Source organism: Heteronotia binoei, chromosome 19 (assembly GCF_032191835.1).
Source record: "Heteronotia binoei isolate CCM8104 ecotype False Entrance Well chromosome 19, APGP_CSIRO_Hbin_v1, whole genome shotgun sequence".
Classification (NCBI taxonomy): Eukaryota; Metazoa; Chordata; class Lepidosauria; order Squamata; family Gekkonidae; genus Heteronotia; species Heteronotia binoei.
Window position 1 is genome coordinate 29,705,947 of NC_083241.1, and position 26,085 is coordinate 29,732,031.

Sequence of the window (26,085 nt, forward strand, 5' to 3'; positions counted from 1 at the left end):
GCGCAGTGGCCGCGAAAGAGCGCGAGGTGGTTGCCGGCACCTCCCTCTCTCTGGCCCGCCTTTGTTTCGAGCGTCAGTTTTCCAGGCAGCCTGGCGGCGGAGGGGGGCGCGGCTATGCAAATGAGCCACGGGGCGGGGCTGCCGCTTCGGTCCGTCAGTCGGAGCTGGGCGCTCGCGAAGGGAGGAGCTGCTGTGAGGCCCGAAACCGAGCGCCTCCTCCCGACCCCCCGTCCGTCCTGCCGAGCCCCGAGGATGATAAACACCCAGGACAGGTACTGACGGGGCGGCGGCCTTCCTTGACCTCACGGGGGCGCGCGCCCTCGAGGGGGAGGGGGGCGACATACGGGCCTTCCCCCTCTCAGGATCGGGGCCTTCCCGTCCCTCTTCGCAGGATCGGGGCCGACCCCCTCTCCAAGAGACCCGGATGATGCACAAAGGCGAGGGGAGGGAGAAAAGATGAAGAGAGAAAGGAAGGGGAAGGAAAACAAAATTAAAGGGGGGTGGGTGGGAATGGAGGGTTTGTAAGGCGCAGGCGCCAAGGTTTGCAGGGGGGGGGAACGGGACGTTTTGCACGCTCTTGTGCGAGTGGGACGCGCGCGCACGCCGTGGCTGCGCACGTCGACGCCTCTTTTTCATGTCTCCTCTCCCCCCCCCCCATGGAGGTTTGGAAATTCAGGGGGGGGTCTTTTCTGTCTCCCCTCCTTTCCTGGGGGGGGGGTTGTTTCCCCGCCCAGGCGTCCCTTCTTGCGCTTCCTTTTTTATTGTCTTCTCCACCTCTGGCTTGTTAGGAGAACATTCTTTATTTTTCTTGCACCAAGGTGGAGCCAAGAGGCCTATTATTCCAGGTATCTCTCAGATGTGAGACTTCTGACCTGGCTGGCAAGCAGATTTGGAGAGGAGAAGAGCAAGTTTGGGATTGGGACAGCGGTTAGCATCTGCTTGGTAAGCAGAAGGTCCCAGGTTCAATCCCCGGCATCTCCAACTAAAAAGAGTCCAGGCGAGTAGGCGTGAAAAATCTCAGCTTGAGACCCTGGAGAGCTGCTGCCAATCTGAGTAGACAATACTGACTTTGATGGACTGAGGGTCTGATTCAGTATAAGGCAGCTTCATATGTATAGGGAGGGACAGTGGCTCAGTGGTAGAGCATCTGCTTGGTAAGCAGAAGGTCCCAGGTTCAATCCCCGGCATCTCCAACTAAAAAGGATTCAGGCAAGTAGGCATTAAAAAACCTCAGCTTGAGACCCTGGAGAGCCACTGCCAGTCTGAGTAGACAATATTGACTTGGATGGACTGAGGGTCTGATAAGGCAGATTGATATGTTCAAGTTGCAACCATGTGGACCCCCCTCCTCGAAGTTTGGGGGGGGGAGCTGGTTTGTTGGTAAACACGCCCAGGATTGGCCCACAAAGCTTGCCAATGGGCAGCCTCGTGATGCTCACATAGGTGATGCCCTTGGGTCTTGGAATTGGATATTTTGGAAAACAAGACCCCAAAGGGGTAGCTGCCAAAATAAACAAGAGTCCTGTGGCACCTGAAACACTGCCTTTTTGGAAATCCCCGCTTGGGTCTTTTCAGGCCAAAACCCGCTTTGTCAGAAACATCTCATGGCACCTGCTGAGATGGGAACTCGTCCGCAAAAGCTTATCCTGTAATAAAATGTTATCAGTCTTTTTAAGTGCTGCTGGACACCTGTTTATTTTTGGAATAGCAGAACAAAATTCAATTCCAGTAGCTCTCTAAAAGACCAACACCAATTTTCCTGGGTAAACAACCTGTCCTGAGCGAAAGGTCACTTTGTCAAATGCAAATAGAAACTGATCTGCTCCAATTCTGTTTATTTTTGGTATCTCCAGGCTTTTGTGCACAAATCGGTTAGAGGGAGAAGAGCACTCACTCCAGTAGCTGTGGTTCTCCAGCAGGGTAGCTTAGTATCTGGGTTTGATGGAGCACCAGCTTTTCTGGGGCATCTTGGGGTGTGTGTCAGTTATTGTTGGTGCTCCACAGGAACACAGACTAGCCATGAGCATTTTATAAAGCTGGAGTAGGACAAGTGATAGCAGTTGTGTGCAAGAAGCTTACTTACGTTCAGTGTCAGAAAGGTGAACCCTTTGCAGCTTTTCTGACTTGTGTGTCTGCTTTTTGTGCACTTCTGGTGCACCATACACCAAGAAGGTTCAGATCGTGGTCCAGAATACACTCTTGTGCCTCCAGAAATAAAGCTGAGCAAATTTTGTTAGTCTTTAAAGTGCTGCTAGACTCAAATTCTGTTTGGCTACTGCAGAAAAAAAGGGTTCTTTTTTTTTTTTTTGGCTGTCAAGTCACAGCTGACCCTGTGGAGTTTTCAAGGCAAGAGATGTTTCCGTTGCTTGCCTCCATATCACGCCTCGAGTATTCCTTGGGAGTCTCCTATCGAAATACCAGCCAGGGCCGACCCTGCTGAGCTTCTGAGAGCTGACAAGATAGGGCTAGCCTGGGCTATCCACCAAAAATCAACAGGTGTCCAGTGCTAGTTTAAAAGAAATAAGGCTACGCTGGCATCTGGGTTGGAGCAAAACAGCATTCCGCCAGTGTGAAAAATCAGCCTCCTTTTGTCTTGAGAGACAATTCTGAGAAAGGACAGATGACTCCTGTCCCCAGAGAGCTTCCTCTTCAGAGAGGACTGTAGTAACTCTTGCACAACGTCCACTGGCTTCACACTGCTGGGAGACGGGAATATGAAGTGATTTTCAGACTAGACCATAGGCCTTTGTACTTCTTCTGTGGAGTCCTTTGTCACTAGGGAGAATTGTGTATAATGACCTCGCTTGGATTTGAGGCTTTGCTATTTTTCACTCTTTGGATTTGGAGCTAGACAGAGAAATTTCTGAAAGTTTATAAGCCTGAGTCTGTTTTGGCAGAAAGGTGGGATACAGATTCTGTAAACAGGTAAATATAGCTTCTACTCTGTCCCCTCCACTCCAGCTTTCTATGACTAAGATTCCAGACGGGCTGTAATGATAGTTTCCTCTTGAATGAAGGGGGGGGGGGGAGTGTTGCAGAACATGGTTGGCCAAGAAGCCAAAGTTAAGAGGAAGGCTCCATGTAAAAATGAGATATTCCTCACAACTCAAACAGAACTAGATGTTCAGTATTGTTTTAAGTCTTCCTCTGTTTACAGAGCTTTTGATAAAGAATTCGCTTAACTTTGCAGTAGCCTGTGGGGAAACATGGGCAGAGACAGTCATGCCCAAAACCAGGGCTTTTTTTGAGCAGGAAAACGGTTCCAGCTGGCTTGGCATCAGGGGGTGTGACTTAATATGCAAATACTTCTTGCTGGGCTTTTTCTACCAAAAAACCCCTGAGTGAAACAGTGGTGACATTGGGGTGTGTGGCCTAATGTGCAGATGAGTTCCTGCTAGGCTTTTTCTACCAAAAAAGCCCAGCCCAAAACTATGGGGTGAGCTTCGTGGCTAGAGCAGGAATATGAATTCCAGCCTCTCCATATTTTACTAGTCTACACTGAGAGATTGAACTGGCTTCCAGGCTACAGGATAGCTAGTCCTGCTTCTTGTTTATAATTGCTAATCGATTAAACTGGGCAGAAACCTGTATTTGTTTGCTAAAGAATATTAATCAAGGATATCGTCTGCACTAACTACTTGTTGTTCCAGATATTCCAAGTGCAATACTTGAAAAAACATGATCTTTTTCACTGTGCTGGTGTGAATGATTTTAGTAAGGCTAAGTGAATGGTGTCTGGTATTCTTGATTAGACTTTAATTTGCACTGTTATGCATTCCCCTCTGCTTCCTCTTTTTCATGGCCCAGAGAAAACTGCTTCCTTGTTTATTTGTTTCATACCTCCTACATAAATATCTTACTTCAGAAGAGCCAGTCGTTGCATCTGAAGAATCCACAAACATTTATGCTTGTTACTTTTAAGATACTGCTAAACTAAAGTGTAGATGACTGGGGAAGGCAATGGCATACCACCCCATAAAAAGTCTGCTGTGAAAACATCATGATGCGACGTCACCCCAGAGCCAGAAACGACTGGTGCTTGCACAGGTGATTACCTTTACCTTTTTAAACTCATGTTTACTGCCGCAGGCCCTGTCCAGACACCTGTCTCAAACTATTTTGGTATCTGTAGATGAAAGTGATTTCCCAATTTAATGGCAGAGAAAGCCTTTTGTAGCCTTTTGAGAGTCGGTGGTGGTAGAAAGTGCTGTTGAGTTGCAGCCAGTTTATGGCGACCCCTCATGGGATTTTCAAGGCAAGACTACCAGAGGTGGTTTTCCATTGTCTGCCTCTGCATAGCCGCCCCAGCCTTTCTTCGTGGCCTCCCTCCCAAGCACTAAGCAGGCCTGACCCTGCTTAGCTTCCAAGAGTTGATGAGATCCTGCTAGCGTGGGTCAGGCCTCTCTTGGTGATAGAAAGTGCTGTCAGATCACAGCTAACTCTTGCCAGCCTTGTAAGGTTTCCAAGGCAAGAGATGTTCAGAGGTGGTTTGCCATTGCCTGCCTCTATGTGGCAACTCTGGCCTCCCATCCAAGTACTAAACCAGGCTAACCCTGCTTAGCTTGCGAGATCTGATAAGATTGGGCTAGTCAGGGCAAACAGGAATCTTACGGGACTCTTAATGGAATCTTAGATAACATTTGGTTCCAGCATAAGATTTCGTGCACTACAGTTGAATTCTCAGATGCTTTTTTAGAGGAAAACCGTTGATTGTGTAAACTCCCAGTTATGCGAGACAGGCATTCTGAACCACTTCTGAGATTGGCCTGGGCTATGCAGAAAGCTTGCAGCAGCAATTCAGTTTGGCTAAATATATCTTACCTGAGAAACCTGCTACTAAAACATGCACAAGGCAGTAAAGCACAAATCCATCTTTCAGATTGTAGTCTCAAGACTTTGGGAACAGCATTTTTTTTAAAGAAATGCAGTTCCTATTGTTTCAAAATATTTTTTTTTAATTGGGAGTGGAAGATTGTAAGCATCCTATGCTTGCAAGTCAGACTGTCACTTGAGCTGGCAAATGTTTAGAGGGATGGTTGGAAAATCTCAGTTGTTTTGTAAAACAGGAAGGCTGTTTTGTTCACCGCTATTTCAGGGAAGGTTTTCTTAGATTGCTCCAAACAATAATGCATGCAAACTTTAAAATAATAAAACAGCTTAACATTATCATCTGTGCACTACAGGCTGGAAGACAGAGCTACTGTGATTGACGGCTAAACTTAAAAATATGGGTGTACACAGGGCACTCATCTGGCTGTTTTTTAAAATCCACTCAAGGCCTTTGGTGTTATGTAAACAGTGAGGTAATTCCATCCATCTAGAGGTCTAGAAATCAGGTCAGCGAGGGGGGGCGGGGCCTGGCGATCCTCTTAACATTCACTACAGTATATGAACAATCTGTCCTGTACAGATAGCATGAGCCCTTACTAATTTTAGATCTTTTTCTAGCATTGTGGCTGGTGTAAAATCATCAAGCATACTACGGGCAAAGCTTTGTTGCAGTCTAAAATACATTTTACCTAGTAGCATAACTTACCTTTCGAGATCTTGGTTAGTTTCCAAATGTGGCTTTTGCATAGAATCGGATGTATTTCTCTGTGACCTTTTGTACCTCTGCTCGAAAAAAACAGAGCTGAAGGACTTGGATTGGGGTGTGTGTATGCATGCACATGTACCTTCTAGCACAGGGTTACAGCCACCACTCAGAACATCTGACCTTACAGCTGGTAGCCTGGGGCACTTTTGAGACTGGGGATCAGTTTTGTTCTGCTCAGGGTAGCCCAATCTCATCAGATCTCAGAACCGAAACAGAACCAGAACCTAAACAGCACCAGAACCCGGTTAGTACTTGGATTGGAGACCACCAAGGAATACCAGGGTCATGATGTGGAGGCAGGCCAGGGCAAGCCACTTCTGAATGTCTCTTGCCTTGAAAAATCCCACAGGGTCCCCATCACATAATTCCAGGCTCCTTCTTCAACTCATCACTCCAGCTGTCGTTGAACAGACCATAAGAAAGGCAGACTTGAGCCTGTTTTTAAAAGTAAACCTTTGCACTAAACAGCATGTCAGGATCCATCATGCAGCTTTGGTTCCTTGCAGTCACAAATTAAGAAGAAGCAAAAATTGGCCCTTACCTGGATAGGCCAGGCAAGCCTGATCTTGTCAGAAGTTAAGCAGGGTTGACTGTGGTTAGTACCAGTGTTCCCTTTAAGCTGAGTTAGTGTGAGCTAGCTCACAGTTTTTAGCCTCCAGCTCACACATTTTTATCTTAGCTTAGGAAGGATGGCCTCAGAGCAAACCAATGTATGCAGTAGCTCACAACTTTAATGCCAGTAGCTCACAAAGTACGATTTTTGCTCACAAGACTCCACAGCTTAGAGGCAGAATTGGTTAGTACTTAGATGGGAGACATCCTTGAAATATTGAGTTGGGAGGATTCAACCACCTCTCTGAATATCCTCCAAGCCCCCAGTAGGGGTCAGTCACCAGAGGTCAGCATGACTTCCAGGTGCACACCCACCCATACAAATATACAAATAATACAAAGAAGAAACAAAATTTGGATGTCTAGGAATGTCTCCATTGCATTTCAGTTGCACTACAAATTTATTACTGGTTGTTGCACAAATGAAGCCCCCTGGTGGAACGATACTCTAGTACCCAAACATAACTCTTTGAATTTCACCATTTTTAAGTAGTGACAGTCACTTTGGCTATTTTTGACCCACCTCAGCTCTTTTTTTATTTCAGCAAAGCATTCAGAAAGCTCCTTACTGACTTTGTTCTCCTTGTGATCACTAGCATTATGGTAGAAACAAGTTCCAACTGAGTCAGCTGGAGCTGAAGGGGTGTTGTGTGCGTGTATGTATGTGTGTGTGTTGGGCTGAGATCAGGCCAAACTGACTATTTTTCAGAGAAACTAAACCTTTGCTATAGGGAGCCCTATGCAGAAGCTGAGCTGGGAAGCTATTGAAGTGCCAGGCCACAACAGAAGGCTTATGTAGAGAACAAATAAGCCCTGCCTATTTCTGTAGCTGGAGATGGATCCTGCAACAATCTATCTGGAGATTGTGACACTTTCTTTTTGCCTGAGCTAGATTGCAAGATGCCTTGAACTGCCAGGCATGTGATTCTTTATCTGGGCTCGGCTCTAGCTCAGGGATGTCAAACATGCGGCCCGGGGGCCGAACGAGGCCCCCGGACGGCTCCTATCAGGCTCCCAAGCAACTGACTCTTATCTGCTTCCTTCTCCCTATATCTTGCTTCTTTCTGCTTTGCTCATTTACAGCGGAGCTACAGAGCAAAGCCTCTATTTTCTCCTTTGGCTGAGGCTCTTCCCTTGGGGGGAGGAAGGGAGGGAATGTTTCTCTCAATCCCACAGCAGAGCTACTGAGCCAAACTTCTCTTCCTTATATTGGCTGAGGTTCCTCCCCCTCCTGGAAGGAAAGAGCCAGAGCTTCCTTTGCCCAGCTCCCTGGATTGCGCAGGAGTGATACAAACAAAGCACCTTTAAGACCAAGGAGTGCTAAGTTTATCTCTGCTACATTTTATGACACACATGGCCTGGCCCGACAAGGTCTCATTTGTGTCAGATCCGGCCCACATAACAAATGAGTTCAACACCCCTGCTCTAGCTCTACTTTCTTTGGTTCTGGGGTTCTAGAGGAGACTCTGGGGTGGAAATGGATGAGCCCATTCAGAGGATTCCTTGTTCCCCTAAGTCTGGAACCTGAATCTACGGTTGAAAAAAAGCTATGGGTCTCCCGCTGGGAGCCAGGAAACCTCAGGTGTAGTGGAGCCCACGAGGGGTTCCTTAGTTTCTTTGTTTCCTTTCAGAGTTTTGCTCCCAGGTTGATGCTGGGCCCATGCAGGTCCTGGCAGGAGAAGAGTCTCTCCTCGTGTTCAAGCTTTCTTGCTTGCTCAGATGTGCCAGTGTTCGGACTTTCTAGCATGCTGCGGGGTGGGGAATCCTTTGTCTGGAGGCAATTCTTACACCAGAGCACTGAGCGAGTGGCTATTTACAGTTGCATATTAAAATACACTTCCGGCCGGTGACAGGATGAGGGTTAAGACGGTTGCTGGCTAAAAAAAAATATGGAAGTGGTAATTGGATGGTATCTGGAAGAGAAGCAGAGCTGTTGTAAGTCAGGCTCACGTTTGTCTTAACACTTTCTCTCTTTTGAAAGGGGGTGATCAGGTGACTAGATTTTATAAGTGGTTGGATGGCTCATTTCTGTTGAAGAGGAGATTTACTGCCACTGTAATTTGCTCTTGGGCAAGATTTTGTTTCCCTGAAAGACCCCCCAAGCACCTGCTTGTACCCCTTGAAACCAGCAGTGAAGCTCCCTTGAAATCTATACTTGATTTTTCTTTTCTTTAGGGCTCCTTTGTCCATGCCAAGTACAGTTTCCCCTGGATGCTCCAGCTTTCTGGTTTCCACTTAATACAATGCATGCAATCTTTGGGTCAGGCTTTTAATTTTATCAGTTCTTACTGACCCAATTATCCAAGCCTGGCTCGCTATTAGGAGGTTTGGAATGGGTCCCTCTTGTTTTATGGTAGAGAAGGCTTTCTTTAGCGAAGCAGCATTTAAGTTTTATTTTTTTCCTAATCGGGCCAATATATCAGATGACAAGTTAATTACCATTTGGGTTAAATCCATCCAGCCGTATAGCCAAGCATTGTGCGACCCAATTTTTGCTCTCATCCGGGTTATTATTTTAGAGTGCACGTTCTTATTTTAATGATTTGAACAAATGTTCAGCGATCGCTCTCTGAGATTTTGCTCATTCCGATAACCATGCAAGAGAGCATGGAGGTGGATTAACGTGGTCTGCTCTTATTTCTACGGGGCATAAAAATGGCTTCCGGAATACCAGTGGAACACAGGGCATTATAAGATCCGAGCAATGTTCCTTCTAACCTGAATTAGTGTGAGCTAGCTCACAGGTTTTTTTGTCCTCCGGCTCACACATTTTTGTCATAGTTCAGCGAAAATGGTCCCAGAGCAAACTAATTTATGCAGTAGCTCACAACTTTAATGCCTGTAGCTCACAAAGTAGAATTTTTGCTCACAAGACTCCACAGCTTAGAGGGAGTATTGGATCTGAGAGACATTTTTTCGCAGGGAGTTGAAGATGGATTGGGTAAGTCAGTTGCTTCTCACAATGTATACATATTTCCACTTTATTTATATTATCTCTGGTCAAAGTGGTTATTTTGGGGGAAATTCAAGACTTGTTTTAACTGGAACGAATAGCAAGACAGAGGAAATCCAAGTGTATGTCACACTGCTGATGCTCTATAGCAGCCAGTTTGATCAGAGGTTGCAGGATGGGTGGGGAGGAGAGAACATGTCTACCATGAGCATGTCTCAGCTCTGAAAAAATTATCCTCCATCTCTGTTCTTTGAATGAGATAAAATAATACGGTATCGTGCAGGGCTGGCCAAACTTCCTTAATATAAGAGCCATATAGAATAAGCATCAGATTTTTGAGAGCTGCAAGACATGAACATCAGATGTTCGAGAACCGCAAGACAGACAGGAAGGAAGGAGAATAGACAGGAGGAGGGAGAGGTGGAAAGAAAGCAACTTTAACTTTAAATGCATGATCTAAGCTGCTGGTTGGCTTGGAGAGGTGATCTAAAGAGATAAATGCCTTCTCCAAGCTGGTCAATGGGACAGTAGGGGCTTTGAGAGCCACACAGTATGTGTGAAAGAGCCACATGTGACGCCCGGGCCACAGTTTGGCCATCCCTGATATAATGGTTAGAGTGGCAGACTAAGATCAGAGAGAGAGCTAGGTTCAAATACCCACAGGGTTGTTGTGAGGATAAAATGGAGGATAGGATAATGCTGTATACCCTCTGGGACCTCATCAGGGAGAGAGGCAGAGCATAGATTAAATAAATATACCAGCTAGATTTGCATCCAGCAGCAACTTAAGAGATCTTGCTGGTCTCTCAAGTGCTCCTGGACTGGTCTAGCTGTTGTGCTGCAGACCAACACAACTGCTATCCAAAACTAAATAAATACTCCCTTGAATTCATGAAATTCTCTTTCCCCCTATAGAATCATAGAGTTGGAAGGGACCTCTAGGGTCATCTAGTCCGACCCCCTGCACAATGCAGGAAACTCACAAACACCTCCCCCTAAATTCACAGGATCTTCATTGCTGTCAGATGGCCATCTAGCCTCTGTTTAAAAACCTCCAAGGAAGGAGAGCCCACCACCTCCCGAGGAAGCCTGTTCCACTGACGAATCACTCTAACGGTCAGGAAGTTCATTCCTAATGTTGAGCCAGAAACTCTTTTGATTTAATTTCAACCCATTGGTTCTGGTCCTACCTTCCGGGGCCACAGAAAACAATTCAACACCATCCTCTATATGACAGCCCTTCAAGTACTTGAAGATGGTGATCATATCACCTCTCAGCCACCTCCTCTCTAGGCTAAACATCCCCAGCTCCTTCAACCTTTCCTCATAGGACTTGGTCTCCAGACCCCTCACCATCTTCGTCACCCTCCTCTGGACCCATTCCAGCTTGTCTATATCCTTCTTAAAATGTGGTGCCCAAAACTGAACACAATACTCCAGGTAAGGTCTTACCAGAGCAAAGCGATACCATCACATCACATGATCTGGACACTATACTTCTGTTGATACAGCCCAAAGTTGCATTTGCCTTTTTAGCCACCGCATCACACTGTTAACTCATGTTCAGCGTATGATCCACTAAGACCCCTAGATCCTTTCCCCACATACTACTGCTAAGACAAGTTTCCCCCATTCTGTAACCATGCATTGGATCTTTCCTACCTAAATGCAGAACTTTACATTTATCCCCGTTGAAATTCATTTTATTGATTTTAGCCCAGTTTTCAGCCTGTCAAGGTCATCCTGTTTCTGTCTTCTTCTGTGTTTGCAACCCCTCCCAATTTAGTATCATCTGCAAATTTAATAAGCATTCCCTCTATTGCTTCATCCAAATCATTGATAAAAATGTTGAACAAAACAGGTCCCAGGACGGATCCTTGAGGCACTCCACTTAAAATTCCTCTCCAAGAGGATGAGGAACCACTCACAAGCACTCTTTGGGTGCGATCTGTCAACCAGTTACAGATCCACCTAACGGTAATAGGATCCAAACCACATTTTATCAACTTGTCAACAAGGATAGTATGTGGAACCTTATCAAAAGCCTTACTGAAATCAAGATAAACGATGTCACAGCATTCCCCTGATCCAGGAAGGTAGTCACTTTCTCAAAAAAAGAGATCAGGTTAGTCTGACATGACTTGTTCTTGAGAAAACCATGCTGACTCTTAGAAATCACATCCATTCTTTCTAAATGTTCCAGGACCAACTGTTAGATGATTTGTTCTAAAACTTTTCCAGGTATAGACGTCAAGCTGACGGGTCGGTAGTTACCTGGATCGTCTTTTTTCCCCTTCTTGAAGATGGGGACAACATTCGCCTGCCTCCAATCTTCCGGCACCTCTCCTGTTCTCCAAGAATTCTCAAAAATAATAGCCAGAGGCTCAGAAATCACACCCGCAAGCTCTTTTAGAACCCTTGGATGCAATTCATCTGGCCCTGAAGACTTAGTTTCATTTAGAGAAACTAGGTGTCTATGAACTACCCCTATGCTGATCCTAGGTTGGAACTTCATACCCTCCTTATATGTTCTGTTTTTGCCATGTTGAGCACCGTTCCCCTCAGAAGAGAAGACTGAGGAAAAGTAGGAATTGAGCAGTTCCACCCTCTCTTCATTACCCGCTACAATTTCACTTTCTTGCCCTTGCAATGGACCTACCATGTTCTTGCTCTTTTTCTTACTCTGAACATAAGAAAAGAATCCCTTTTTGTTGTTTTTAGCATCTTTGGCCAGCCTAAGCTTATACTGAGCGTTAGCTTCCTAACTTTTGCTCCACAAGCACTGGTGATTTGTTTATATTCATCCTTGGTTATAAGGCCCTCCTTCCAATTCCTAAAGGAGGTTTTTTTATTTCTCAAGTCTTTAGAGAGCTGTTTGTGGAGCCACTTCGGCTTTTTTAGGCTTCTTCCATTTTTTCTTCTCATAGGAATCATCTGTGATTGTGCTTTCAGTATTTCGCTTTTAAGAAACTCCCACCCCTCCTGGACCCCCTTCCTCCTAAGTATTTCTGACCATGGGATTTTATCCAGCATAGTTCAAAGTTTATCAAAGTTTGCCTTTCTGAAGTCCAACCTGTAAGTCTGACTACATATAGCTTTTCCCTTCCCTAAGACTGTAAATTCCAAAATCACATGGTCACTACTGCCCAGGGTGCCCCCTATCACCACTTCTTCAGTCAATTCTTCCTTATTGGTGAGAATCAAATCCAAGATAGCAGATCCCCTTGTTTCCTTCTTCACTTTTTGGAAAAGGAAGTTGTCAGCAAGACAAGTCAGGAACCTATTTGACTTTATTTTTAGCAGAGTTGGACTTCCAACAGATGTCCGGGTAATTGAAATCTCCCATGATCACTGTAGGTAGGTAGGTAGGTAGGTAGGTAGGTAGGTAGGTAGGTAGATAGATAGATAGATAGATAGATAGATAGATAGATAGATAGATAGATAGATAGATAGATAGATAGATAGATAGATAGATAGATAGATATCCTTTCTCTTGGAGAACTTTGCAATCTGCTGTAGAAGTATCTCATCTAAGTCATCTGCCTGACTTGGTGGTCTATAGCAGACCCCCGCAATAATATCACTGTTATTAATTACTACTTTTATTTTTACCCAGAGACTCTCAACTGAGCTGCCATGCTCAGATTCACATTTTTCCTCACAAGTATATACCTCCTTCACATATACTGCTATGCCTCCGTCCTTTCTCATTTGCCTGTCCCTTTTAAATAAGTTGTACCCCTGAATCCTAATATTCCAGTTGTGAGTGTCATCCCACCAAATTTCAGTAAGGCCTATTATGTCATAGTCACCTTCCTTTATTAGGACTTCCAGTTCCTCCTGTTTGTTTCCCATACTCTGTGCATTAGTGTAGATAAAGGGATATTTTCCCTCTGTTTTTGCAAAGATGAATGTGCCGTGTAAGTGGTAGAAAGTCTTGCCACATAACAGAAATAGACCACTGTACATATTGCTGAATAAACCCTGCTTCTGTACAAGTTCACAACATTCATATGATGGTGGCGTGTGTCTCTTCCTTACTGAGCATGCCCAGGACTGTGTGAATTCTGCAGGCACAGCTGGAAATGTACTGTGCGGCACACAAGTCTCCCCATGTTTCAGTTTCTGTGCTTTTAAAAGTGTGTGGTGGGTTGGGCTTGGCAGCGTTCTGGAAGGGGGTGGGTTGAGATTTCTTTATACCCATAGCACTCCCCCCCCCCCCCGATTATTAGAAACAGACCAGATTCTACAAAATAAACAAAGGTGTTTGGTTCACATAATGTGTACTGGTTTGGCTTTTCTTGATGCAGAATAATCTGGCTTTTCTTGATGCAGAATTGTCTTTCCTTCAGGGCTTTTTTTGTAGCAGGAATTCCTTTGCATATTAGGCCATACCCCCTGATGTAGCCACTTCTTCTGTACTACAGTAGGCTTACAGTAGGCCCTGTACGAAGAGCCCTGTAAGCTCTTGGAGGATTGGCTGCATCAGGGGTGTGTGTGGCCTAATATGCAAAGGAGCCCCTGCTAGAATTCTATCTCTGGACCCTGTACGAAGAGCCCTGTAAGCTCTTGGAGGATTGGCTCCATCAGGGGTGTGTGGCCTAATATGCAAAGGAGCCCCTGCTAGAATTCTATCTCTGGACCCTGTACTAAGAGCCCTGTAAGCTCTTGGAGGGTTGGCTCCATCAGGGGTGCGTTGCCTAATATGCAAAGGAGCCCCTGCTAGAATTCTATCTCTGGACCCTGTACTAAGAGCCCTGTAAGCTCTTGGAGGGTTGGCTCCATCAGGGGTGCGTTGCCTAATATGCAAAGGAGCCCCTGCTAGAATTCTATCTCTGGACCATGTACTAAGAACCCTGTAAGCTCTTGGAGGATTGGCTGCATCAGGTGTGTGTGTGGCCTAATATGCAAAGGAGTGCCTGCTACAAAAAAAAGCCCTGGTTTCCTTGAGCTAATGGGGCCTCTGTAGCAGTATCTGTCTGGGCATACTTATGTTGATGTACTTACTGATTTAGTCACAGACATGACTGATCCAGCCCTCAGAAAGTCTTTATGGGACTAGCCGCTGCAAGAATGAACTGCTTTCCACGGGGGGGGGGGGGGGGGGATCTTGATTTTCACTCCTACGCTTGATTATTCAAAAATCCTCCAGCAATGATAATGCTGCATTGTTGACTGGAGAAAGCAAACACATCTGCCAGCCGCATTGGAGAGGCTGGAGAGTGAGAGTGGGGAGCACCATGCCAAGTGTTTTGTCACACCAGTCTCCTCCACCCAGGCTGTTCCAGCAAATACCGTCGATGTAGGCCAGCCAATGTCACGTACATGTGCTTTAGAAGCAGGCACCTCAAGCACAGCTGCTTTGGATCGGCCCACACAGGCACATTAACTTGAGCAAGAAGCCCCTGCCGGTTCCAAACTAGCCATTTGGCTTCTCAGCTAGTGTTGATTTGGCCGCATGCAGTCGTTTTACTTTTTGCACAGTACAGATAATGGCTGCCGTTCAGGGACGCGCTAGCCTTAGGCCATGGAGCTGGAAGCAAGCACTGCCAGTGTGCGAAGGCTCCTTTTGCCCAGCCAGAACGTGTTGACTCAGAGCCATCCTCTTGGTGCGCGTCTGCCTTTAATACAGAGTTGCTGGGAACTGGTTTAGGTGGTTCTCTGATAGAAATGAGCATTCCGGTAGCACAAAACCCTACTCTTTGTGTGGAAGCCTGAGGAATTTGGAGGTTTGACCTCCAGTTTGTGAATGTGACAGATACAATAGAGAGTCTCAGGACATCTTAAAAACAGCCTGATTTTACTGTGGTGTATATTTTTGTGAGCTGGATGCCCGTTTCAAGAGAGCCAGTTTGGTGTAGTGGTTAAGTGCAGACTCTTGTCTGGGAGAACTGGGTTTGATTCCCCACTCCTCCACTTGCAGCTGATGGAATGGCCTTGGGTCAGCTATAGCTCTGGCAGAGGTTGTCCTTGAAAGGGCAGCTGCTGTGAGAGTCCTCTCAGCCCCACCCACCTCACAGAGTGTCTGTTGTAGGGGAAGAAGATAAAGGAGATTGTAAGCTGCTCTGAGTTTCTGATTCAGAGAGGGCGGGGTATAAATCTGCAGTCGTCTTCTTCATCTGATGCATTCAGAGATCTCAGCCCTGCCTACCTCACAAGATGCCTGTTGTGAGAAGAGGACAGGAATGCAATTGTAAGCTGCTTTTTGAGGCTTAGGATACAGAAAAGTGAGCAATAAAAACTTACTCTTCTCCAGTTAGCTGATGCTGCGTTAGTTGCCGCCCTGTCCCTTTGACTTCGATGTAGCGAATTTCATCTTAATGAAATTTATCTTGACGTTTCCCAGTAGTCTTCTCACAGTGTGGTGTAATGGTTAACAGTGCCAGGTTGTTGTTAAGATGAGGGAGAGGGGACACGATCTAAGTCACTGGGAGGGAAACATATACATGTCTTCAAACTGGCAGATTAGCCTTGGATGTGGAGGAAATGCTGCTTATAATGCCAAGTGGCTTTACCGTGTCCAAATGGTAAGTAGGCCGCTGACTATATTAGACAACCACAGGCTCTTTGGACACAAGGGAAAACACAAGATCTCTAGAAGAGAGCAGAGACAAACACATTCAGCGAAGGGCCCAATTTGTTTCAGGCCCAGAGTAGCTTGTTATTGGAGGACTGAATGCTGCATGCTTTTATGTTCTCTGGATTTTTCTGTTTCAGGATTGTGTGCTTCTAAATATACAAAATTCCCCTGATGAAGGGCATCTTTGGCCAGGAAAGCATTGGATTATTTGTTGAGTAAATCTGCCTGTGCTCACTGCTGTGGTCCCTCTCTTTCCTCTCTATCTTGTGCTGCATTATCTATTTCAGGAGCTTCCATTTTGTTGGGCCGCATCACGAGCCGTGGTGAAATTGCTGCCTCTTGTTAATGTACATAGAAGCGAATTTGTGCGTCTCCGTTGTGTGGGAGAGGCACAAGCTGTCTCTTCCAGAGGCCCTGCAAGCGAGCAAGCCCCAACGTGTGCTCTCAAGTCTCTCTCACTCTCTCTCTCTGTGGGATCTTTGCAAAAAGGTCTACATGAAGAAGCGCACACGCTCCCTTAAGGGTGGTGGCCTCACACAAATATTGAAACAATCTACTCCAGACGCCTGGAAGAACTGCAGCCACCGCCCTTGTCATTCCCTTTCTGAACACATGAAATCTAACCCTCCCCTTTTGAGAATCTGTCGCTCTATTTCTAGATGTTTATTGAAAAACGTGCACTCGTCGGCTCCTGTCTCCAGCCGCCCAGGCCTCCTGCCAGAGGAGGCGTTTGCTGTGCGCCCTCTCCGTTGCAGTGGGACTCTCTTCTCTCCCTCCCTCTTGTTTTCCTTGTGTCTGATGATCGCCTGCTCGAGATGGATCGTGCGCAAGTGGCCTGGCGCAGTGTCTTAGCCGAGACGCCTAGCAAGGCTCCCGAATCTAACATCTAACCGTTTGCCTTTTCCTCTTCTTCTTGCAGTAGTATTTTGCCTTTGAGTAACTGCCCTCAACTCCAGTGCTGCAGGCACATTGTCCCAGGGCCTCTGTGGTGCTCCTGATGCCCCTCACCCACTGTCGAAGATCCCCGGTGGGCGAGGGGGTGGCAGGGATCCTTCTCCCTCAGCTTTGATATATAAGGTGAGCCACATTTCGCATTTGGAGTCTTAACTAGCAGGTGGTGGTGAGGCTGGGTACTGATTCGCTTGACAACGGAACCTTATTTTGAGGGAATGCAAGCAATCCTGTCATCTCTGAATAAGAGTCAGAAGGAACAGAACGGATATTCCCTTGCTTCGGAACAGCTCCTTAAGACTATGTAGGTCAAGCATCTCTTACTTCTGCAGCTCCATCTACACATTACAGAGTCCTCGTATTCACAGGGGAACGACAGGCGGACTGTGCATCACACATGCGATGGATGCCCATGGCTCTTTCCTGTTCGTAACTGTAGCACACAAGGAGAAAATGGTTTTAGCCTTCCCTTTCCACTCTGTTTTCGTGTCCTCAAAGCTGCTGTTGGCTTCCTTATAAAGATCAGGTTACGTAAGCTTCATAGCAGAGTGACCAACCATTGTAGGAGCAGTTTAAGGATGAAAAAACTGTGTGTGTGTGGGAGCGACAGCCGCTTCTCCCTGACTGCAGTGACTGCAAGCAGAAATGAGCTAGCCTGCACTTAAAAGGTGGCATCACACACCTGATATAGAATCTTCAGGTTGTTCCCCAACAAACATTAGGTCTTTGTAGTATGTAGATGGACCCTAATGTTGACAAATTTTCAGTATGGCAGTTTTGGGATGGTGGTGGAAAGTGCAGTCAAGTCACAGCCAACTAGGGTGACCCCCATAGGGCAGGGGTGGCAACAGTAGCTTCCCAGATGTTTTTTTGCCTACAACTCCCATCAGCCCCAGCCAGCATGGGCAATGGCTGGGGCTGATGGGAGTTGTAGGCAAAAAACATCTGGAGAGCTACCATTGGCCACCCCTACCATAGGATTTTCAAGGCAAGAGATGAACAGAGGTGGTTTGCAGCCTCGGACTTCCTTGGTTTTCTCCCATCCAATTACTAACCCGAGCTGTCCTTGCCTAGCTTCCGGAGATCAGGCTAGCCAGGGGCATCTACATCAGGGCAATCTTGGGTGCTTTTGGAAATAAGGGACTTCTGGGACCCTTTCTGACAGTGCCAGATTAAACCTGTGGAGGCCCTTAGGCAGTCAAAATATTGGGGGCCCTGTCACAAATTATCTCAGAGTCTGCAGCCCCGCTGCAGCCTGCAGGTACCTTCTTAAAAGCCCCTTTGACAAAGCTGGGGGGGGGGGGGAGAAGCAGAGAGACAAACTTAGCGACAATGCCAGCAGCAGCTGCACCAGGCAGATTGGGCAAAGAGCAGCTCAGTTGCTAGCTGCATGTGCAGGCTGGGAGGGCTGCAAGCAGAGGGGAAAGCCAGCCCAGGGCCCCTAAAGGCGTGGGGAGCCCATAAGCCAGTGCCTATTTGGCCTGTTAATCCAGCTCTGCTTTCCAGCCCCCTGAGTGTATACCGTTCTTGTTTTTATTAGGCAGCAGCACCGTAGAAAATAACACTGAAATGGTTCTCTGCAGCAAGTTAGTTGATGCTGGCTTGGAGCACACATAAGAACGTTCCAGTTTTCTCCCCCTGGATTGCTCTCAGGAATCACCTGACTGCTGTACTCCCCAGGGCGGTGTGTTTCCATAACACTTATACAGCTACTGTCTCCTAGAACAAGGGTTGTCTTGCAGCCAGAAAGAAGGGATAAAGAGGCCAGTGGTTTCTTTCCAGTGCTGCAGATCAGGTCCTGGAAGTAGCTCAATTGAATCTGTAAAAGCCAAGTAGCCCCAGCTGGTCTGAAGAGAATGACAGTGCCACCCTAAACAGAGCTGCACCCTTCGAAATCCATAAAAGGCAGCAGGCTTAGAAGGGTGTAACCCTGCTTGGGATGTCTGGCTGTCGGTGAAGCTTAAGCTTTGTGGTAATACATGGTTTTGGTGGTTGCCCTGAGCCTGCCTCGGTGGGGAGGGCAGGGTATAAACTGAATTAATAAAATAAATAATAAATTGCCTGCCTGCAGCTGTGCCTAAGCATGCCTCGGGGATGGAAAACGAGCATTTCTACAGGAGCAGACTCGGGTGGGCTGGGAATGGAAGCAAAGGTTTTCCTCCCCAAAGGCACAAACCTCCAGGGCCTGCGCTGCTCCAGGCGAGAAGGTGCAGAACTACACCCTCGACTCCCCAGCTGAGTCCAAGTTCCACCTGTTTTGTTTAGCATGTGGTATTTACAAAAAGCAGCCCTGTGGCGCAGAGTGGTAAAGCTGCAGTACTGCAGTCGGAGCCCTCTGCTCATGACCTGAGTTCGATCCCGGGAGAAGCTGGTTCAGGTAGCCGGCTCCAGGTTGACTCAGCCTTCCATCCTTCCTAGGTTGGTAAAATGAGGACCCAGCTTGCTGGGGGAGAAGTGTAGCTGACTGGGGAAGGCAGTGGCAAACCACCCTGTAAAAAAGTCTGCCATGAAAACGTATTGATGCGACATCACCCCAGAGTCAGAAACGACTGGTGCTTGCACAGGGGACGACCTTTACCTTTTTTAAAAAAAATTATTTACAAAAAATGGGAATGGTGAATTGCCTGGAATTCTGGTGAAGCACAGACTAAACACTCTGGTAATCCTTGGTAGCTTTGGCAGCATGATCGATGTTGGTGGGTTAACCGCGTGCTTTAAAATCATGCCTTTCTGCTTTGAAGAAGCACCCTAGGTTGCATAAGCCTGAAATTTTTGCATTGGTAACGCTTCATGCTCCGTTCGCTTTTGGGAGTGCATCATTTTGCATTTGGTAAAATAGTCTTTTACAGTGGAATTTTCTACCAAGATTCCCTCTGGAAATAGTAATTTTTTTTTTTTAAAGCATTAGAGCGGGACTACCTTCTGGATCCTATTAAGATAGTTGGAGTTTTTGCGACAGTCGACTATACAGCATTGCGGTCTGTGCTTTCTGTCAACCAGAATGCCATTATATCCCCCTGTGATGCACCAGAGTTTAGTGCGACCTGCGTAATTCCACCTATGAGCATTTTTTTCTGGTTACGACAGAACAGATCTGAGTGTGTGAGAACGCTTGCTACATGTGGCCAAGAAAGGCCTGATTTTGGACAGCCCACCTGAAATGGTTGAGAGAGAACCTGAGAGGATGGCAGCACTTTGAAATGCCCACAAGGAATTATTTGAGAGAAGATGCATCTAAAACTGTCTTGGATCTAAAGCAAGGGAACTTTCTAGTTAAACTGGAACATTGTTAGTATCAGTTGTTCTAAAAAGTAAAGGGAAGGATATTATTTTAATAAATCATTATTAGTGATTGTTAGTGACTGAAAAATGTTAATCATAGTAAATCTTCCTGTGATTTAACATTTATCTCTCTCCCCCTCTCTCTTTTGCTCTGTAAAACACAAAGGATGAGAAGCTCACTGTTAACCAAGATCTTCCAGTGCATGATGGGAAACCACACATTGTTCACTTCCAGTACAAAGTGACGGAAGTTAAAATCTCTTCCTGGGATGCAGTGCTATCGAATCAGAGTCTTTTTGTGGAAATCCCTGATGGTTTATTAGCTGATGGGAGTAAAGAAGGGTAAGAATCTTAACAAGCTGGTTAAAAAAAGAAACCAAATTGTGAAGAAGAGCATGTGTGTGCTACTAGCTATCATGGAAATGACTTGGTTAGGATGAACAGAGGGAGTTTTGTGCATGATTGGAGAGGAGTCAAAGCAGGCCACACAACAGGTACAATGTGGGGAAGAAACTAATGGAGAGAAGATCAAAATCTTACTGGTGCTTAGGCCAGCATATGACCACTTTAAAATGTCCCCAGTGTTTTCAAGGCCAAGTCTCCGTCGGTAGTCTTCAACTCACATCTTTGATTCCATCTCTGGCTTGTTTGAACATATATACATATGAAGCTGCCTTATACTGAATCAGACCCTCGGTCCATCAAAGTCAGTATTGTCTACTCAGACTGGCAGCGGCTCTCCGGGGTCTCACTGGTTTGGTGTAGTGGTTAAGTGTGCGGACTCTTATCTGGGAGAACCGGGTTTGATTCCCCACTCCTCCACCTGCACCTGCTGGAATGGCCTTGGGTCAGCCATAGCTCTGGCAGAGGTTGTCCTTGAAAGGGCAACTGCTGTGAGAGCCCTCTCCAGCCCCACCCACCTCACAGGGTGTCTGTTGTGGGGGAGGAAGGTAAAGGAGATTGTGAGCCGCTCTGAGACTCTTCGGAGTGGAGGGCGGGATATAAATCCAATATCTTCTTCTTCACGCCTATTTGCCTGGACCCTTTTTAGTTGGAGATGCCAGAGATTGAACCTGGGACCTTCTGTTTACCAAGCAGATGCTCTACCACTGAGCCACCGTCCCTCCCCTTTGTTCCATCCTGGATGGTGGTCTGCCTCCATTTCAACCGTTAGGGGAAACTTAACCCCCATTCCCCAGTTTGGTTTAAAGGTCAAGATAGTTCTTCCTTGAGACACTTTTTTTTTTTGGCATGGTACTTCCGCCCTGAGCGTGGTTAAGTACAATTGCGTAACTGGTTATTTATAGGTCTCTAAAAAAGCTTGGTGGAGGTTATAATTAAAATGGATGACTATCATATTAGCCAAATCCCAAGTTAATCTCCACCTGCCGCTGTTCTCCATTCTTACAGGCCATCATTCAATTAGGACTTAATTAAAAGTGCAATTTTAACTTTAGTTTGCCAACTCTGCAGCAAGAAACCCTTCTCCAAGCAGAGCGGTGGGGCGGAAGTCGCCCAAGTCCTGCCATTTGGCACGATTAAGGACACAGTCCAGAAAGATGACACAGAGAAGACTGATTGGGCAGGCAGGGGGAGATCTATGAGTCTCTTGCCCTTATCTTTGTGACAGGAGGTGCTTATCTGTTGTTCTCCCTTCCTTTCTCTTAGCTATCCTCCCTTAATAATACAAACCAGATATATTGCCTGTCTTCTTTAGAGAAAGTGGGACTTAGAAGCTTTGTTCCCAAGCCGTGTTAATCCCCTAGCAAGGTGGTATGTTCCTTGACTTCCCTCTGCACAAAATGTGCTTGCTCAGAGCTAGGAAACTTGCTGATCTGGCCTCGAGTTGGGCAGGGCCGCTGTAAGATTGTCACTTCATAACGTACTCTTGCTCCCTTCCCCTCAAATTCCAGCACCAGGTAGTGAACCAGGAAGCTGTCAGAAGCTTGTCAGAGCTGTGGCTTGAAAGGCACTGAGCTGAGCCATCTACAAGGGTCATGCCCTGTGGAACTTCATTTGACTTTGGGCTGAAGCCAAGTTGTCAGAGTAGGAGCCTCTCCACCCCAGAGCGCTTTTGGCTGCAGCTCTGGCTCGGTTAATTGGCAAATGGAAAGATTTGATGGCTGCATCCCCTTTAGGTGCTTGGTTATAGCAAGTCAGCAGGCAGCTTGGTGTAGTGGTGAAGTTTCGGACTCTTATCTGGGAGAACCTGGTTTGATTCCCCACTCCTCCACTGGCAGCTGCTGGAATGGCCTTGGGTCAGCCATAGCTCTGGCAGAGGTTGTTCTTGAAAGGGCAGCTGCTGTGAGAGCCCTCTCAGCCCCACCCACCTTACAGGGTGTCTGTTGTGGGGAAGGAAGATAGAGATTGTGAGACTTTGAAATTCAGAATGGAGGGTGGGATATAAATCCGATATCATCATCTTCAATATCTTCTCCAGACTAGGGGTCCAAAACTTCATCATGGGACTGGAATTTTTACCCCCTCCCTGATATCCTGCTGCCTTTTTCCTTGCAGCCTGCCTAGGATTTTATGCTTGCTGCCACCACAAAAATAAAAAGAGGCCTTTTTTGACTTGCCCCTACCCCCCCCCCACACACACACACTCCCTTCTTGGCTTGCCATGCACAGAAATTGAGATGGTCCCAACCCATTCTTTGAGGGGAAGGGCTGTGGTTTTTGCATGCAGGTCCCAGGTTCAGTCTCCACTCTCCACCCATAAGAATCAGATAGTAGGTGATGTAAAAGGCTCCTCTGCCTGAGACTCTGGAGAGCTGCTGCCAGACTGAACAGACAATACTGACTTTGATGATCTGGTTCAGTATAAGGCAGCTTCTCGTGCTCTCATTGCAAGGATTGAAGCAGCAGCAGGTCGCCACATCTGATGCCCTCTTTTCTCTCCCTCCTGGCAGATTATTAGCACTGTTGGAATTTGCCGAAGAGAAAATGAAAGCAAGTTATGTCTTCATTTGCTTCCGCAAAAGCAGAGAAGACAGAGGTGAGTGCTTCAGCCCTTTATTTGGAACGTGGCGAAGGAGAAAGAGTTTGTGGTCGCAGCCTGCCATCAGCTCCCCCCTCCCCCCAAAGGCATGCTGTCTATGACAAACCGTGGTGTGAGGATTGTAGGTTCTTGAGTTTTTCTTGGGAAAGGGGGCTTTGTGCAGTAAGAAACTTGGTTCAACAGCTGTGGTGAATAGAATTTCTGACTGAGATACAGGAAGACCAGCATGACTGCGATAGTAGTACAACAGAGTCCCTTTGGTCGAAATGGGCAAGGATCCCCTTTGACAGCTTTGCACTGATCATGGTGTGGCACTGGATGGCCAGGCATTCCTACACTTGAAGAAAGGAGGTATCTGACTAGGCTCCTGGCGCTTTCACCCACTCCCTTATTTTAGAGAGTTGGCTTAAAGCTTATAATGCAGTGGATTTCAGTGACATTAAGCCTGTTCATTAAGAGAAACAGGAAATCCTTTGTCTTGGAAACAAGCAAATCACCTCCTGGTTTCTTGGGATTCAAAGATCAGCCTTCAGCAGTCTGGTTCCGTCTGGAAGCAATTTGATCGCACATCTTTAATCCGGCAACAACTGTGGTGGGGAGAGCTCCCAGCAGGCCATCAGGGTTTTGATCTCCTTGGGATGGAGGGGACCGCAAGCCCCTCAAAATGACAGCATCCAACACACAGCCCCCATTTTCCAATCTAATTTGAAGTGAGATTTGGGGATTTACTGAGGGGGATGACAGCTTGGTGCCATTATCATCCCCTGAGTGAGCCAGGTTCTTCCTAGCACGCCTGGGTGGCACCATGGCTTTGTTCAGTAGGGGGGCGGAATACAGGAGCTGTTGGCCTTTCGACCAGATCGTGGCATCGGGTAGGGGAGAAAACTCCAGGGAGCAAGGAGGGATGGGAAAGCCAGGGAAACAGTAACATCAAGTTGCAACTAACTTACAGCAACACCAGCAAGGCAAGTAAAACGTGAAGGTGGTTTGCCACTGCCTTCCTCTGCAGTCTTTGTCTCTCATCCGAGTACTGACCCCGCTTGGCTCCTGAGATCCGATGCAATCAGGCCACCTTCCCTCTGGGTAAGATAAACTGGGAAGCTCATCTCTAGGGCCTAAACGACTTGCACGTCACAACAGCATTGTTCAGATAGCCCTTAGCTTATAGCTGAACTCTCATAGCTTTTGCACTGGAGGGTGTTCTGAATACTCTTCCTTCCTGATGCTGGCGTTTTGTCTTCACAGCTCCATTACTGAAAACTTTCAGTTTTTTGGGCTTTGAGATTGTGAGGCCTGGCCACCCCTGTGTCCCACCGCGGCCAGACGTGTTGTTCATGGTTTACCCCCTGGATCAGGTCTCTTCCGATGACGATTAGACCCCATGCAGCGCTTCAGAGGGACCTGAACATGCATCGGAGACAAGAGGGGGTGGAGACTCCTTTTCTGAGGAAAGGAAAAACAAAATTCTCCTGGACTGAAGCTGCATTTCTTATTGTTATAGTGACCTGTATATCTTCTGAGTTGACTTTTCCATTGAAATGTGTTACCTAGCGAATAATATAAAAAGTCTGCACATGTAATCGCACCATCTTAAGTGGAAGGTAAATGGAGCCCTTTCGTGACAGCTCTGTGGCCCGCCGGCTAGCCTCGTGGAGACACCCTGTCCAGCCGGGCACTGAGCAAGGAGCCCACGGGTGAAGAAGGGGGGAGGGGACAGGCTTCGCAAATTGTTAAATTAGTGCTGGGCTTTTCTGTTCACTTGGCTCTTGTTTTATATGTATTTTCCCCCCGGTGTTCCCCTCACTCTTCAAAAGCAGGGGACAGGATGCTTTGAGTGTTATAGGTGCGAGAATGTGAGCCCTGGTTTCAGCAAAGCAAGAGACGGCGCCACCAGGGTAACCGACATGGGGAGGGGGGAGGGTGTGGGTCCTCAAAAGCTTTGTGCTCTTCTAGCCTTATAAGTAGGTAACTATTAACACTGCGTTAGTGCAGCTTTCAATAAAAAAGGGGCATTCAAACAAAGCCGGGCCTGCTCTGTAAGAGTAAACGGAATGTAGCGATTGCCCCTGGATGAGACCGCAGCAGAGTCGCCCTCTGTCGTGTGACTGGGCGGGGGAGGGAGGTCATGATTCCAACTTAGAATAGAGGCAAAGGAGACAGGACCTCCAGCGACAAGAAATCTTACCCGATGTCCTTACAGCCCCTAAGAACTTCCAGAAATGAATTCCAGAATGTGCATAGACTGCCTGATCTGACCCACGGCCATTCTTAGATTCCAGTTCTACATACTCTTACTCCCTCTGCCTTAAGTGTCTAAACATGCATGGGGGTGAAGTTGTGAAGCCCTGGGAGAGATTACCTGAAAGTAAAGTCTGGTTCGCATGAGTAAATTCTTCTGACATGCCCTTCTTCCTTCAGCGTTCTCTAGAACGCTCTGCTTTAGGTATAAACACGATAGAGAGCATAGAAAAGGGTCAGGCAATGTGCTTGTTTCCCCTTAAACAGCCTGTTTGCACAGTGTGTGTAACATACAGTGACAAAACTTCTAATTACCTAATTACAGACAATTGAATGATGGTGACCTGATGCCACTTGCGACTTTCAAGAGACTTTTCCTGCACTTATCTGGTTATTTCCCTCTCTAGATCTAGACAGGGCGAGTACAAAAAGCAAAGAGATAATCCAGGCCAGTTCTGAGAAGGAACTACACTGTGAAATGCTCTTTCTTGAGCCAGTCATCTGATGCTTGTGTAGTGCACACCAGATCGGGCTGGCAGGGCCACTGCATTGCCCAAGAAGCAGCTGGTGTGCAGCTTTGTGTCAGGGGGACTCCTCTAGCCTGGCAGCAGTTAGAAGTAGAGAGCATCTAAACTATGGGAATAGTCTTGTAGTCGTTCCTAGGCCTCCTAAGGGGTAGTGAGAAGCTTGTTGTTTGACCTAACAGAAATGCGATAAAGGTTTTCTTCAAGACACAGCAGGGCAGAAGACAGCTAGTTTACCAAGATGGTTTCCAATCTGGTAAACTGTTCCAAAGCAGTTCAGTTTCACTTCCTGACAATTCATGTTGTTCCTATGCTTCCTCTTTCTGTGTCATTGTGCCTTTCCCTCCC

At 46.8% G+C, this 26,085-nt stretch overlaps 1 protein-coding gene across 1 annotated transcript; it reads left to right on the forward strand.

The window, feature by feature from the left end:
• Positions 1-26,085, forward strand: OAZ2 (ornithine decarboxylase antizyme 2). The gene is given in 6 exon segments (XM_060259801.1): positions 1-272; positions 16,661-16,736; positions 16,738-16,818; positions 20,141-20,316; positions 22,887-22,972; positions 24,221-26,085. Coding segments are annotated over 6 exon segments (708 nt in total). The 5' UTR covers positions 1-114; the 3' UTR covers positions 24,352-26,085.